The sequence below is a fragment of the Acanthaster planci genome, linkage group LG19 (genome assembly GCF_054643075.1).
Source record: "Acanthaster planci isolate LZ-2023a linkage group LG19, COTS_SCS, whole genome shotgun sequence".
Classification (NCBI taxonomy): domain Eukaryota; kingdom Metazoa; phylum Echinodermata; class Asteroidea; order Valvatida; family Acanthasteridae; genus Acanthaster; species Acanthaster planci.
Window position 1 is genome coordinate 7393971 of NC_141795.1, and position 14925 is coordinate 7408895.

General features: G+C 42.7%; 2 protein-coding genes across 2 annotated transcripts; one reads left to right on the top strand and one right to left on the bottom strand.

Annotated features, from left to right (window-relative positions):
* Window positions 1-932: 932 nt before the first annotated feature.
* Window positions 933-9136, bottom strand: cops4 (COP9 signalosome subunit 4). The gene is made up of 10 exons (XM_022231741.2): window positions 8816-9136; window positions 6605-6684; window positions 6052-6203; window positions 5494-5597; window positions 4947-5100; window positions 4142-4292; window positions 3249-3419; window positions 2613-2728; window positions 2409-2493; window positions 933-2079 (listed from the first exon to the last, which is right to left on the bottom strand). The coding sequence occupies exons 1-10, from the start codon at window positions 8896-8898 to the stop codon at window positions 1949-1951; spliced, it is 1227 nt and encodes a 408-aa protein (XP_022087433.1). The 5' UTR covers window positions 8899-9136; the 3' UTR covers window positions 933-1948.
* Window positions 9137-11377: 2241 nt separating this feature from the next.
* On the top strand, window positions 11378-14368 carry LOC110977521 (uncharacterized). The gene is made up of 6 exons (XM_022231750.2): window positions 11378-11575; window positions 11974-12131; window positions 12381-12471; window positions 12594-12776; window positions 13156-13262; window positions 13546-14368. Exons 1-6 carry the CDS (start codon window positions 11473-11475, stop codon window positions 13660-13662), a joined length of 759 nt encoding a protein of 252 aa, XP_022087442.2. The 5' UTR covers window positions 11378-11472; the 3' UTR covers window positions 13663-14368.
* The last annotated feature ends 557 nt before the right edge of the window (window positions 14369-14925 follow it).

Sequence of the window (14925 nt, forward strand, 5' to 3'; positions counted from 1 at the left end):
GCAGTTATCATATAATTATGGGCGTGTTTCAAGATGTACTTCGCGTCGGGGAGATGTTAACTTAATGGTTTTGCCCTTACCCGACGTATATATTTATAAACACTGTAAACTTAGAGCTTGCCCAAGAGCTTGCCAAAAATTCACAAATTTACTCGGATTGTAATCGAACCAACGACAACCACGCCCAGATATGGGCGTGGTTAAATGCAAGCTCATCGTAGCCGCGCGAACGGCACCCTAGGTGGACGTGGACACGTAGGGTACGTTTGCCCAGTTACTCCCGTTAACACAAGTAGGATGCGTGCTCATTACACTTGGGTATATAGGAGTATGCTCATCCCCCTCTGGCGAGCCTCGCTGACCCTCGGGTCGAGCGCTCAGGGGTATACTCGGGCAAAAAATCAATGTTGCTGTATGTTTTTGTTAAAAGTTCGTCCACCCCATTTATAACTGTTTCCAACCTTCCCGTGAAAAATACGCAGGCGCAGTTCATGATCTTGACTCACCCACCCCACCTACGGAAAAAAAATCGTGGCTTGCTTGCGCTTGTATAATATTTGAACATGAATATTCATTTATTTCCTGACAAGCTCAGTCGTGCAACTTATATAAATACACATGCATATATATATATATACACACGTATTCCATTTGTGTGTGTTTCTTGGAGCGGGGAAGGTTGCCCAGACATGATCTCAAATAAATTTTGTCTGCTGCATGCAATGAGCTATGCAGAGTGCAAATAAAACCCGAGACACAGAAACAAAATCTCAAGACTCCAAGGTTCAGTTCTGAAGTTCTTATCAAATAAAAACGGCATTCGTTAAATTAAGTGGTTAAAAATGATTTTTCATTAAACTTGAAAAATATTTGCTGAATCCAATTTAATTCTTACACAAGTACATTGACAACCCACAAAAACAATCTGCAACTTTGTTTGCCAAAGATTGAATGTTTAATTCAACTAATTACATGTATGTCAGAACAAGCACATGAAATCGACCAATGACACCAATACACAATTTATCTGCAGTACGACGACTAAAAATGCATTGATCATGGATTATTTGCTTTTCAGGTTCTTGTAAAGCATGGATCAAATGGAAACGGGTAGGGCTTCTGAAATGCATGAACAAAATCCTGACAACCGTTTGTACCCTGAACAGCTCAGTTATCGTTAATCTTACGTGAAAGGCTGTACAAATGTCTTCCGGGGAAAGAAGGACCGTATTTGCTACCTACCAAGGCATGGGATATTTTCATATCTCAGTTCGATATCGCAGGCAAGTGACGATTGAGTCAAATATGTTCCTACCCCCCCCCCAAATACTACAAAAGACCAAAATGACTAGCATCTGTATCCAGCCACGGATGGGCATAACACCAAAAACAGCGGCTGCTTCAAAGTTGTCTTTAATTTGTCCCTGTGCATTCCGGGCTTCTTCAACCAATAACATGTTCACAGCTTCAGTAAAAGCATGTAAACACATGCTGATTCAATGTAAGGTTTTGTGATAAGCATGCATTCACGTACATGAAATAAAAACCAAACCATTTCAAAATGAAGCGAAGAACATATCCTGTATTATAAGTTAATGTTCTGCAACTGCTCAGCAAACTCATGAAATGCCACAAATTACAACAAGCCTTACACATGCAATCACATCAGGGTGTTGTCTTTTGTCTTGCTCGCAAGTTCATCTCTGCCGGCAAGTTACGATCCTTCGATTTTTCACTTAAATGCGCACAAAACCACAAGTGTAACATTCATGTGAGGGGTTGGAGCACACAACAGTCTGAGGGCAGCAAGTGTCCTCCCTCACAAGTGATCCTTACATTTTGGGCAAAAAGAAAATTCGGAGGAGTGCTAGTGCAGGTCTCGGAAAACTAGATCTCGGTATGACTTCAAAGTGGTAACGCTATTCCGTCACAGATTCCTCAATGATCATCAGGACATTTCAGACTCGGAGACGCTGGCGATCCAGTCCGGTGCATGCTGGTTAATCTTCTCAATGATCGAGTTCACTTGGAAGCAGAGGCTCTGAATCTGCTTGTCCCACTGTGGTAATGTTTCACGAGCTACCAAAATAGGGAACAAACATTTGGGAAATCAATAAAACACATATCAAAGTAAACTTTCCGAAACATCTTCTCAAATGCTGAACTCCACTGTCAAATGGTGAGTAACTTTCTAGTTGACTGGGTCCCAGTTGGAACCTGTTAATTATTCAAGATTGACCACTAACAGTTATATTACTTTAGCATACAACCTCAATTTACTTATAACTTGCATTCAAATGGCCTTAAAAACTACAAACACATAATGAAAGAGAAGTATTTAAACATGTAATGGATGTCATCTTTGGAGAAAAACTCAAATTAGTCCAAATCGACGAGGGACAACTTACATTCAAAATGTACGATGCTGTCAATCTGATCAATACTGCCATTCATCCGACCCTCGGAAATCATCTGAGATGCTATCTTCTCTGCCTAAAAAATTACATCCATAGAGAAATTTGACAGGTCGCAAAGATCCAAAGATTATTCGGGGTAAAACTCAAGGGTTTCTTCATCGGCGCGAGCTTTTTCCGCTGTACTCTGTCACTCACCTTTGCCGGTGGTATTTCTAGGAGGGACCCAAGTTCTTCAAACGTGATGTTGTTGTAAAGCTTGCTGGCGGACAGCAGGTTGTGCTCAATTACTGCTCTATCCAAGATACTTGAGCCTGGAAATCAAATGCAAACTTCACAAAATTGAAAAGGTGTAGCCCATTCAGGATTTCTCCTCTCTAGTTGTGAAACCACTGCTATTCAATTTTTCAGCTTGGCAAGGGAATAATTAGTTACAATTTTCCTCAACTCTACCAGTCCTTGCCTCTTCAATTTTAGAATGATTGTTCACATAACAGAGTGAGTTAGGGCATCATGTGACCATCACAGGATCCCACGTGACCATCACATGACCCCACGTGACCATCACATGACCCCACATGACCCCACATGACCAACATGTGACTTACAGCTAGAATTCAAATCACTAGCTCTTTATCCAAACTGTAAGTAAAGCATTCCTTTGCTACGGTTCACCCTGACTGGTCTCGTGCATAGTCTAGTGCCTGATCTTATGCCATCTTGACTACACCTCTGGGTTAGACCTACATCTCATCCTTTTACCGAAAACATCAGACCCTGAATACATCTGTCAGACACTAAGGCTGATTGGACAAGAGGAGATCATCTCCGTACCATCTGCCGTCGTCGCTTTCTGGTGTGGCTGAAGGAGGGCAGCAAACTCCTGGAGCTGGTTGCCTCGGATGATACGATCCAGGTACATCTTCTCCAGGATGCCGTAAGACGGCAGCTGCTGGCAACGCTCGTCCTTGAAGAGGGTGGCGAGCATGCGAGACCGCTGTTGGCCTGCAGCGAACACATCAAAAGAAGGACTTCCAGAATTACAAATCAAGGCGAAGTAATACAGATCCAATAAACCACGCCCTGAACCTGGAACATCCAGAGAGCAGAGTAAGTGCTCAACCTACCTGGCAATGGCCTTTCAAGCCCCATAACACACAAACAACGCACCTGTAATTTTCTTGCTCCCAGCACACTGTTTGCCAAATGATATCCCATGTCAGTTTTCACAGTGTGAAGTCTGCTACCTTCAACAGACTGAAAAAGCAGTCTTTTTCGCTGGTGCTTTTAATCCAATGTCCCATATCAGGGAGTTATTTTGCAAGAGCTTTTGTAAATTTGCCCAAACCTGCACTTTACAGTTAGCCCAATGGCACATTCTTCCAACTTGAACTTTCAAAGGGTACAAATTCCATGTAAAGTAGCATTACAGGGCAGTTTCAATCAGTGACAAATTATCAGTCAATGGTCGATTTTGAATGGTAAACTATGCATGAACAATATACCGGGCACCAGGCAAATTCGACAAATGACCAGCAAACTGTCGACGATCAAACTTGCCCAAGGCTTTCCATAATCCTGCAAAAGCTTCTTAAACCTCCTCATGGATTTTAAAGAAAATCCGAGAATTAGGGTTGAGGATTCAAAATGAAATACCTCAACACCGAGTCCTGTGAGGTTGAGCAACGTTTGGGATGAATGGAGACTTTCCCTAGCCTGGCACTTACCGGCCGATGCCAGGATGGTGCAGTGCAGTGCATGCTTCAAAGCTTGCATCCTCTCCTCCTCGGCTATGATGGTCTTGAAGGAAAGCTCGTTGTACCGCTGGGCCGCCTCTATGAACTTGCGCCGGTAGTCCAACACCCTGGCATAGCAAACCTTGTTTCAAACAATAAAAAATCTCACATCGTTGGTTGAGCCCGTTAAGCAACCATCACAAAGTGCTTTTCCACATCAATTTAAGGCAACTTACGAAAGGAGCCAAATCTGAAGACCGTTTAAGAGCTTCAGTTGAAGTTTTCGCATAATAAAGCAACCGTAACTGCCTTATCTACAATACCCAATTTCACGGCGCTGCTTACCGCAGAAGTCCGCACTTACGATTTCTATTCTGCGTTAACCACTCAAGCAGGAGAATTCTGCGCTAACCCTCTAAGCACAGAATCCTAAGTTAAGGGATGTACGCATGCGCACAAGCCAAAATTCCTCGCTAACCCGTGAAACACAGGAGCGCCGTGAAATTGGGCCCAGGTCTTCAGCACAACCACATACCAAAAACCTAACCACATTTACAGGAACATGTAAACAATGCTACATAAACATGCATATATGTATATCAATTTTATGGAGTTAGTAAGTACATCCTTCAACTTCGCATCTAAAGCAATGTTGACTGCCACATATTACTTAACTTAAAAAATGGAATTTTTACTTTTTATTATCTACTTCCCAACGGCTTCTAGAACAAGTACTGAGATATTTGAATATAATCGGACACTAATTCAGTAGCGGGATTCCGAAGTCTAGGTTCACCTTGTAATGAATGTGAAGCTGTTCACTGGTGGACTCGGCTTGGAGCAGTGAGGCTCGCTTGATGTAAGCCTCCGCGTTCACAGGGTCGTCATCTTCTAGATACAGCCGTGCAATCTTCAGGTACGTCTCTAATTTATAGTCTATGGAGTACTGCCTGTGGGGGAAGGGAGTGGGTTGGGAAGACAGGTGGAAGTAAAACTTTGACCCTGCCAGTTAACCCTTAGCTTCTTTCGATTCATCTAAAGTTCACCCGATTACTGAACCCATTGTTCAATGCGCAACAACAATGATGCAAGAAAAGAACAAATTTTCTTCTAACACATTCAAACACTGCTTCAAACCAAAAACGGGAAACAGACTGAGAAATTTGCATAACAAATTAGAACTCATTCCAAGTTAATCATCTGTCCAGTGCTTTCAAGACCAGATGAAAAGAATCTATCATGCCTCCCGGCTTCCTTGCCGAGGAGGCTGAAAACTACTTCTTCTTCCTTCATATAATCCTCATGGAAGAGGGAAATGGAGTCCAGTCCAAGTCTCTACTCACTTCTGTCCCGACTCCAGCGGTATACCCACAAGGATGTTGGCAGCCTCCCTCCAGCTTTGCTCCCTCTCAAAGATGCTGGCCAGATGCTGTCTCACGGTGGCTACCTGTAACCACGGCAAGGGTCAGACTTTCTAGGGGGCACTGCCAATGCTTTCCTACAACAATCCAGCGAGCCCTTCAAACAAATCCTTAACCCTTCAAGACCCTTCAAAATCCACCAGGGGACTTTGAAAGATTTCGCAAGACTGAGGGAGGTATGGTCAGGCGCAATTATTTTTAATGGTATTTGATGGCTCTTCGAGTTTTGGAAACATGCACAAAGCATGCCCCACTAAATTCCTGCACAACAATACATATTGGAGAAGCCAGGACAGTTTCTTGAAGAAAATACCACAGAATTAGGATTTAATGCATGGCTAGGTACCGCAGAGGTTTGAGGGGAATCACGCCTAGTATGAAGCAACACTGCCTGGCCTCCAGCAATTTCAATTCTTCCAAATCTTCCCACATCAACAGGGGGATTTGGAAGAATTAGCAAGGGTAGTGTTTCGGTTTCACCTGCTCTTCAAAGGAGACTACCCTCGGCTGGACTTTCTCGATCATGAAGTGGGACACTTTCTTGGAGACTTCGTCGGAGAGGGTGCCGAGGTGGTTGGAAACTTCCGTTAGGAGCTGTCTGGAGATGACCAGGCTGACATTTTCATTTACCACTGCAGAGACAACAACAACAAAAATCTAAAATTTCAAATTTGAAAAACCAAATATTCACCTTTAAAAACTTTTAGCACTACACTGCCAGAATGCTGCTGGAACATACTCTCCCTAAACACAGTTTAAGGGCCTTCACAATAAATTTGATTAATCATAAAATGCACTTCATGTCTGGTCGCCTCCATGAGACAATACTGGAACGGAATATTTTCTATGAAATAGGGCCTACATGATTGGTCTGATGGTACGGTTTGTAAGAAGACACACAGACATGAAGACGGACCACCATGGGTCATTTTGACACATTTACCTGTGCAATAACAAAGTATTTTCGGACTAGTTCATGCAGATTCAGCCAAATTACAGTTTCCTTTTGTCAATAAATTCCACTTCTACTCACAAGCCTCAATTGACGCCTGTAGTCCTTCGATGAGTGCGTTGTCTTTCAGCTTCAGCACGTCTGTCAGAATTTTCCGATACCTTGAACGGAAAAAAAAAGAAACTCGTCAAATTCTGGGAGTAGGGTTTGACTCATCAATTTCTACACATGCATTATTGATCATGCCATTTTACCCTATATATGCATCAAAACTTTAACTCACTTTTGAGGGTTTTGTCAAGTATGAAGTAAAAGTATTTGTATTCAACTTCAGACAAAACTGCCAACTTACACTTACAGACATATGCCAGACTGAAGCAGGAGGAAAAAAGAACCGGACAAAGCAAGCAGATATGAGAAACTAGGCTTGGGTTAATTAAAGTTTTGGGGGTTGTATTTACTTTGTTTTGTTTTTTCACTTCTTTCACCATGTTCACTTGTGTCTTTCTTTGTTCCCTTGTTCATTTTGTGCAAGACTTAGCTCAGGTCTGGTGTTATCTTGGTCATGTTTGTCAGACATGTCGGATGGTCATTTCCAAATGTGTACCATTCACAACCTGGGCTAATGACAAGCATCAAGATTATGTCATTTGTGTCATGATGGAGGAAGATCCTTCGAGCACGCCCATTCCATCGATATTCTGTCCATCAGCGGTGTTAGTTCCATGTCCATGATCGTACGAGTTGTACATGTCGTACATAATACAATTAAAGAGTCAACTCTAACCACGGACAACTTGTACCATCAACTAAACATAACTGTACCAACTCGTACCTTTGCCCAGTTGGACCTTGGACAACTTGTATATGGGCCTCCAGTAAAGACAACTCAGAGCTTGCTGAGAGCTTATTATTATTGTAGTTAACTTGAACAATAATTTAATTTCTTCATCATGTGTTTGTCACCTAATTTGCTGTTTTGGCTACACTGCCTTCCCTACAAGGGTGACATTAATGTGAGACGCGTCGACGTCGGGCATGTGCATGCACGGTCAGGCAACTAAAAATTTTTTAAAATGAAACCAGAAACATTTCCAAAAGAAATCAAGACCTAACAGGTTTCATTAAGTACACCCCCCCCCAAGTTACTAAAAAAACCATCATTTCCCTACAAAATGAAAAAGTCCAATAACATTTTCCCAGAGCCATAAGAATAAATTGAAGTCCCCCCCTCAAAAAACCAACAGAATTCAGAGTTCAGTAAATCCTCCCCCCAAAAATAATGTCAGTCAACTTGGTAAACGGTCGGGTTGTTGGACATCCATCATGTAATAATTTTTATACATCAATGGTGCAAACACCCACGACAGGCACTATGCAGAAAATCATGTTGGTGCTCCGGGAGATTTATGAAGAGTTTTCTTTGGTATGTTTGTCAAATCTGATCTTAAATATGCTGAAAAGGAAAGCAATAAAGTTACAACCGAACTGCAAACATGAAGGTATGAGTGGTCTTAACTTGAGGTAGGCCTACGAGTTGTCCAAGGTACGAGTTGCCCATGGTACGAGTCGTCCAAAGTATGAGTCATCCAAGGTACGAGTCGCCCAAGGTACAGTATGAGTTGACTCGAAAGCCAAATAAAACTAATGTGGGTCAAGTCGTCCCCGAGTCATGTCACTCCCAAGTCAAGTCATCCCCGGGGCAAGTTGTCCCCGGGTCAAGTCGTCCCCCATAGTAATTAAATTATAATGTAATTTTGTTTTACTTTTCAAGTTTTTACTGGGGTAGTATATTTTTTCTTTTTCTTTTATTAGGATTTTTTTCATTTATTTTATATAAATCATTTATTTTTATTTCGTTTTGGGGCCTAGGCCTAATATAAAATAATAGGCCCTAATCGTTTATTAAGAATCAATATCAGACAGGCCCCAGGACTGAATTGAAGTGTGTTGCTCTGAAAAGTGTGTTGGCTCTAAAAAGAAAATTACATGCACAGATAACACTTGTATAAAGTTGTATTTGTAAGAACAGGTGGAGCTGGAGGGATGACTTGAACCGGAGACGATTTGACCCAGGGACGACTTGACCAGGGTTTCAATTCGGGGGGTTGACTTGACTCGCCGACGACCACTTGACAATGCTTGACGACTTGACCTGGGCCGACTTGACCCGTTTGCAAATAAAATGAACAGTCAAAATTTGTCACTCTTCGACAATAACGCTACTATTACTAGTACTATCAATTAGAGTTTCTTTACATGCGACACACAATGCTAGTTTGAGAAACTTACTTCTCTGTGAGGTCTTTGGGTGCACTTCCTGTGTTGACAAGAGCCGAGAGTTGCCTTTTGATGGACGCCGCCATTTTGGACATGAATATACCAGGCACGAAATTAAATAGGACGAACGAATCTCCCAGACATGTCGTGTAGCTGCAGTGCTACATACTGTTTACAGTACATGCCTATGAAGTTTCAGGTACCTTCATTAGGCTCTTACGCAATTTAGTTGTAATGGTTTCCAGGAACTAGACCAAACCTTTGCCGCCGACCGGACGCACAAGCTGACACGAATTGAAGCAGACAAGTCTGGGTACGGGTAGCAATCTGTAGCAGAAAGCGCTACACCATTGATTTGTGCACAAACCCACTGCTACACTGTGCGATTTTGGGTCATCTCATACCTGAGTCATCTCGTACCCTGGTTAACTTGTACCCAGATCAACTCGTAGTCGGGTCGACTCGTACCCAGGTCAAGTCGTACCCAAGATAACTCGTACCCCCAAAACAAATGACATTGAAGCCGCTTTCAATGGTTAAGCAGCAGACTTGACCACTAACTTCTTTCAAGTGCCGCCATTAATGATCAGGTTTTCATGTTGGCATGGCTGCAGCTGCGCTTCATAGAGCAACATTAGAAATTGTGGATTCTCCTGAGACAATCCAAGTGGGAAGGTTAATGACCAGCCCTCAAATAGCCCCCATACGGTGATGGATATTACGCCCGCAAAAAAAATACACTGCTTCGGTTTAATTATCTATCAAATTTTATTGCGAAAAGAAGTCACTCAAAACATTTACAATCATAAACAGCACATCATTGATACATTTATTTTACTGGCCCGTGTGCCTCCGGTTGGTCGTACAGTACTATCGCAAACTGTACTACAAAGTTTGTGATAGAACTGTACGGCTGGAGGCGTTCGGGCTATCATTTTACCAATTCACGAAGAAAAGAAGTCACTCAAATTATTGCATGCCAAAAGCTGCAATTTCAGTGGTGTTTGTTTCCATTTTCTTCATGCTTATACTGCATACTGTACTTATATTCAAGTTTGTTTTCCAACTACGTTCTCCCGATACGCTCAACGTCTAGCATCAAGACTTCACAGGATCACCTCTAAAAAAAAAAAGAGAAAAACATGGTGACGGCAGTAACAATTCGACAAATAATATTTTTTCATCTTCATTATCTGAATTTAATATTCCCAATAATACAAGTCAACAGAGCAGAGAATGTGGGAACTCACTGTCATTCCTCTTTCGTCATTCACGGCTGGGAAAAATGCTTCCATCGGTCAGATTCAACGTGGAAATTCATAGGGTACGAGTTAACTTGGGTACGAGTTAATCTGGGTACGACTTGATGTGGGTACGACTTGACTCGGGTACGACTTAACTTGGGTGTAAATTTTGGGGTGCGAGTTGACTTGGGTACGAGTTGACTCGAGTACGAGTTGACCCGTTCCACTTTGCTACAAGGTGGGATGGGAAAAGTCAGGGTGGAAATCTGTAGCAAAAAAAGTGCTATACCATTGACTTGCTACGCAATGCTACAAGCTGGGAAGGGAAAAGTCAAGGGTGGGAATCTGCAGCAAAAAGTGCTACACCATTGAATTGAGCACAAACTCACAGGGAAATTCTAAAGTCAGTAATGCGCATGCAATTCTAATGTCATTAAAGCGCATGCGTGGCGTTTGTAGCAGGTAGCAATACTACAAACTGCCAGCCCTGATTTCTTCCGTCCCATTTGGTGCATCAATTGAGCCTACATGTTACCGGGGGGGGGCACTCGCCAGGGTCTTGTTTTGGAGGGAAGCATAATAAATGGACTCACTCCATATTTTTCCATCTCCAATTTCTGAGTACTGGAGCATAGGCCTTGGGGGGGGCGTGCATGCATACCATGCATACCCCGTTAGTTACCATACCGATGCTCTCTGGTGTGGCTTTTATCTGTAGTCTGCCGTTTTAGGCTAAGTTCCTACATGCTTGCCTGGCCCTCTCCGCATGAATCATACCGTGCGACTCAAGTGTCCACAGCTGCGGCATTTTCGACTGCAGCAGGGCCGTACCTCCGAAGAGACCTGGTCAGGTACCTTGACCTTGCGACGGATCGCGATGAGCCTCAAAGAATGTAAGGACTTGAAACCAGACTACTGCCGCTTTGCCGGAGTGTTCATTGATTTCATTATCATTGTGTGAGTTCATAAATCCAATGAAAGAAACTTGAGGTGCCAAGATGTGCTGGTATACCACCAACTTTACCTCGGTGTTGGGTGAAATGCTTGCTCATCAAAGAACAGTTTAATGCTATTTAAAGTGACAATAAACTTCCTAGTCTCCATAAAATTAAAAGCCCTGTTTCCTCTTCAAGGAATACCCTGAACCTTTATGTCATTCGTTTCCTATTACGAGGATTAATGTATTTGAAGTTGCGTGTACCTTCCAAAATTATTTCCGCGTCGGTTTAGATGCTTGAGATTAATAATAGAGCACCCCCTTGCATTACAATGGAAGAGACCCATCCGCCTGCAGGTTCGCGGAAGCTGTCTATAAAACAGGGTCCTCTCGAAGATCGGCCATCCCTCAGCCCAAGACCTTTCGCAGAGACTAGACGCGTCGGTTACTATATCGCCGAGCCTGAAACGCCGACTGAATATTCCAACATGGCGAAGGCGTACGCTTGCGTGTTGTTGCTATTGGGATTGGTGGCAGCGGTGGAACCAAAATGCTGCTTTCCCTTGATGGAAAGCTGGATGACTAATATTGGTAAGAAAAATTAATTCCTCTCAACCGACAAATTTAGTTAGATGACAGCTTAATCTTTTGATGCTTGCAGAAATGATAATCCAAGATAACCACGGGTCTTGAAACATTTTTTTGTTTAACCGAGCAAAATTTTCCTTTCACGTGTATCGGAGCGATTTGTCAAAGGTAAAACAAACTGAAGAGGATGTTAGATTTTTTTTTAACAACGACTCGCTCTTTTAAAAGAAAAGTAACGTCACTATAAACTAAATAACTATATTATGAAAAAACGTGAAGAATTGACATACTTGATTTGTTTTAGCAGAGAGATTTTTATGGTTTTTAGGCAGTTATCTTGAGTTTTGTACAGCTTCGGATTTTTTTTTTCAGTTTAACCTGTTGAATTCCCCCATGTATAGTTGCTGGTCTCGTGTACAAGAACGGTGAAGTCATGACGGAGACCGCCACCTACGGACGGAACACCATCGACGGCCTCCAAGGCTCGTCAAAGTTCTTCACGAACATCATGACAGGCGTTGTCTCCACTGTGCGCAAAGTCCAGAAATACCAGCCAGGGGTGAGTAGGCCCGTCAATTTAGCACTTAAGAGACAGGGAAGGAGGTTGATCACCATGCATGGACTATGTTTAAGCAGCAACTTTCCGATTAAAACTCGTGTAATAAAAAAGCAACTCCTTATTCATGTAGATTTTGAACTTTATTCGTCTCCGAAACATTCTAAGTAATGCTGATAAACGTCTCTAATAAAACTGTCTTTCAGAACAAAATGGAGTAAAGTGTTTGAAATTTTTTACTGTTTTCTTCAGGTAAATGCCACCTTCAATACTTGGATGATCTATGACGAGAAAGAATGCACCATCGAACTGAAGCCGTCAGCAATTCAGAACTGTGTGCCTGGTGAGTCCAGAGACATTAAATTCCATCAGGCTTTTCAGACGGTTAGATGTTTCTTCCATCGGGTTTGGTAACAAACGGTTCATTAAACGGCTTTTTATCATTTGCCCTCCTCCCGACTTTAGAATTTGCCGAGCTCAGCCCAATCTGGTACGGGAACCTTAGCCAGCCGCTGGACATCATGCGCCGCTACTCCGTGACGCCCGTCGGCGCGCGGCCCGGTGACCGCGACCTGCTGGAGAAGACGCTGTTCGTGGCTCCCGGCTGCAGCTTGGCCAACTCGCTCAAGATCGACATCAACCCGACAAGTAAGCGTTGTCATTGTCTGCTTTCCAAATGTGTAATGTTTTAGGTTACTGTTGAAAGGATGACGACAGTTTAAAAAAAAAAGGATACACTATTTTAGGTGGTTTTGCTTCGTTTTAATGAACAAAATGCTGATCAATTGCGAGGGGCAGATTTCGGCAAGCTTGCCAAACATTTCATTCTTTCTCGTCAACCTTGACCCCTTTTCCTCTGACGTTCGAAAAATAATCCCAATGACGCCGGCGGTAACGAAATCCGATCGATCGATCGATCTGTCTGAAATCGAGGATGTTATTCATTTTGAGCTGATACTATGTTGGAGGACACTGTTATGCGTGTTGTACTATACGATGAGATTTGATTGTTCCCCACTTTCTACAGAGAAATTCGCCTCGCTGGTGAACTACGCCAACTTCCGTGTCATCACCGATACCTCCGAGTTCGCCGACATGTTCGACTTGCCAGACTTCTGTCCCCGAGAGGTGCCGGTAAGTATACAGGTTTTCCCCTCTCTTCATACTATCTGAAGCTAGTTGCTTTCCAAATCTGTGTCTATCTTTGAGACGGCGTGAAGTGGCCCATCTACAAAAGTAACCATTGTACAGAAGCATGACAGACGAGCCGAAGTTCGACTGGCATTCACATGCACTTTGTGTAGTCGGTGGTTGATTGCCAGCCCTTTGCAAAACAATGTGGTCTACAGCTTTTTTAACTGATTGGGTGGACAGCATCGACTGATATTTTTCCCTCTGGTTTGATCCTTTATTGCAGACGGCAAACAAGCCTGAAGCTGCACAACCCAAGCCGGAGCCCCGTGCAGAACCCCAGCCGGAGACCAAGAACGAGCGCGCCCGAGACGCGCTGAGAAATTCCCGGTTCTTCCAATAAATCATCAGGCAGAGCAAACACTGTCGAAACAAGCGACAAGGAGTTCAGAAAGCACGGTTTCCACGTAGCATGAATCGGCAACGCTCCCATCCACAGTTAGGCTGAAATGGTGGAGCAACGAAACTAGGACTTCGATTACGATTATTAGAAAAAAGTGTAAAAAATGTGTAAAAGTACAGGCCACAATTTACCTCATGTAACGTAGACGTATTTATAGTTTCAATTTTTGTGTTCACTCTATACGATAGTCGATACTCAGTTTTCTCACACAGACGCCTTAAAACATGATTTCACTTAGATTCACTTCTTCCCTTTGCCTAGAAGCATTTAAATGTCACGAAAAACTTCCCTTTTGTCACACCGATTATATGGCAGCTGAGTATTTTTGTGTTTCACATTTTTTTTCACTTCGGTTAAAACGACAAAAACAACATATACGCACTACACACGCACAATTCCGCCCGCACAGCACGACACAGTACAAAGCATTCGGCACCCCACGTTGAGAGCCACACGTTAAAACTGCATGTTTAATATAAAAACAGTTTGTAAAATTTAGCAGATTTAAGGTGAATAATACTGGCAATAACATCTGTCCTGACTAGTGGCACATTATCGTGAATCAGATTTTTGTAAAGGTAATTATATGCTTGGTTGAGGATGGGCGATTTCACAATAAACTATTGTGACTAATCTATGCAAGTTATTGAAGAGTTTATCTGGTTCGTTTCTTTATGTTTTAACTTTTATCATTCTAGTCGATCGAAATCAGGTCTGAATCTGACGGCATGAAAGCTTGATTTGTTTATTTCTTCACGTGCCCTGGACAAGGACCTTCTTCCAAACCCAGGCTTCAATCTGGCGTCAGCCTCGGGGTTTTGACTTGTGTGATTTTTACAATCCATCCGGCACAGTGGCTAGGTTGTTTCTGATTCAAAATGGATTCATTTCTTGCTGCGGAAACCGTCATTTTGACAAGTTGCAATAATGAGCAAATTGGCAGCCTTTTGGGTCGAAATTTAGCTTCTGTTTAGCTTTTCAAATGCTTTCAAAGTGTTAAGAAGATAAAAGGAAAGCTAGCTAAAATTTGGCAAACGCCACACATATGGCGCATTCATGATCAGCCTTGAGCAGAAGCACCACTCATCGGTTGAAAAGAGCTACGTTGGTGGAGAGAGCTCATTTTGTTTGTGACCAGCGAAGTGCAGTTCCTACTGAATTGTGCCCTCTCTTGATCAAGCTAATAAAGAAGCATTTGCCATT

Bases quoted from the DNA above. Each gene is read 5' to 3' on its own strand.
- cops4 (XM_022231741.2), bottom strand. From the start codon at position 8,898: ATGTCCAAAATGGCGGCGTCCATCAAAAGGCAACTCTCGGCTCTTGTC. The intron at 6,204-6,604 runs GTGAGTAGAAGT...TTGTCTCTGCAG, and splicing joins ACAGGCGTCAATTGAGGCTT to TGGTAAATGAAAATGTCAGC. The intron at 2,729-3,248 runs GTACGGAGATGA...TTTGATTTCCAG, and splicing joins GAAAGCGACGACGGCAGATG to GCTCAAGTATCTTGGATAGA.
- LOC110977521 (XM_022231750.2), top strand. From the start codon at position 11,473: ATGGCGAAGGCGTACGCTTGCGTGTTGTTGCTATTGGGATTGGTGGCA. The intron at 12,132-12,380 runs GTGAGTAGGCCC...TGTTTTCTTCAG, and splicing joins TCCAGAAATACCAGCCAGGG to GTAAATGCCACCTTCAATAC. The intron at 12,777-13,155 runs GTAAGCGTTGTC...CACTTTCTACAG, and splicing joins GATCGACATCAACCCGACAA to AGAAATTCGCCTCGCTGGTG.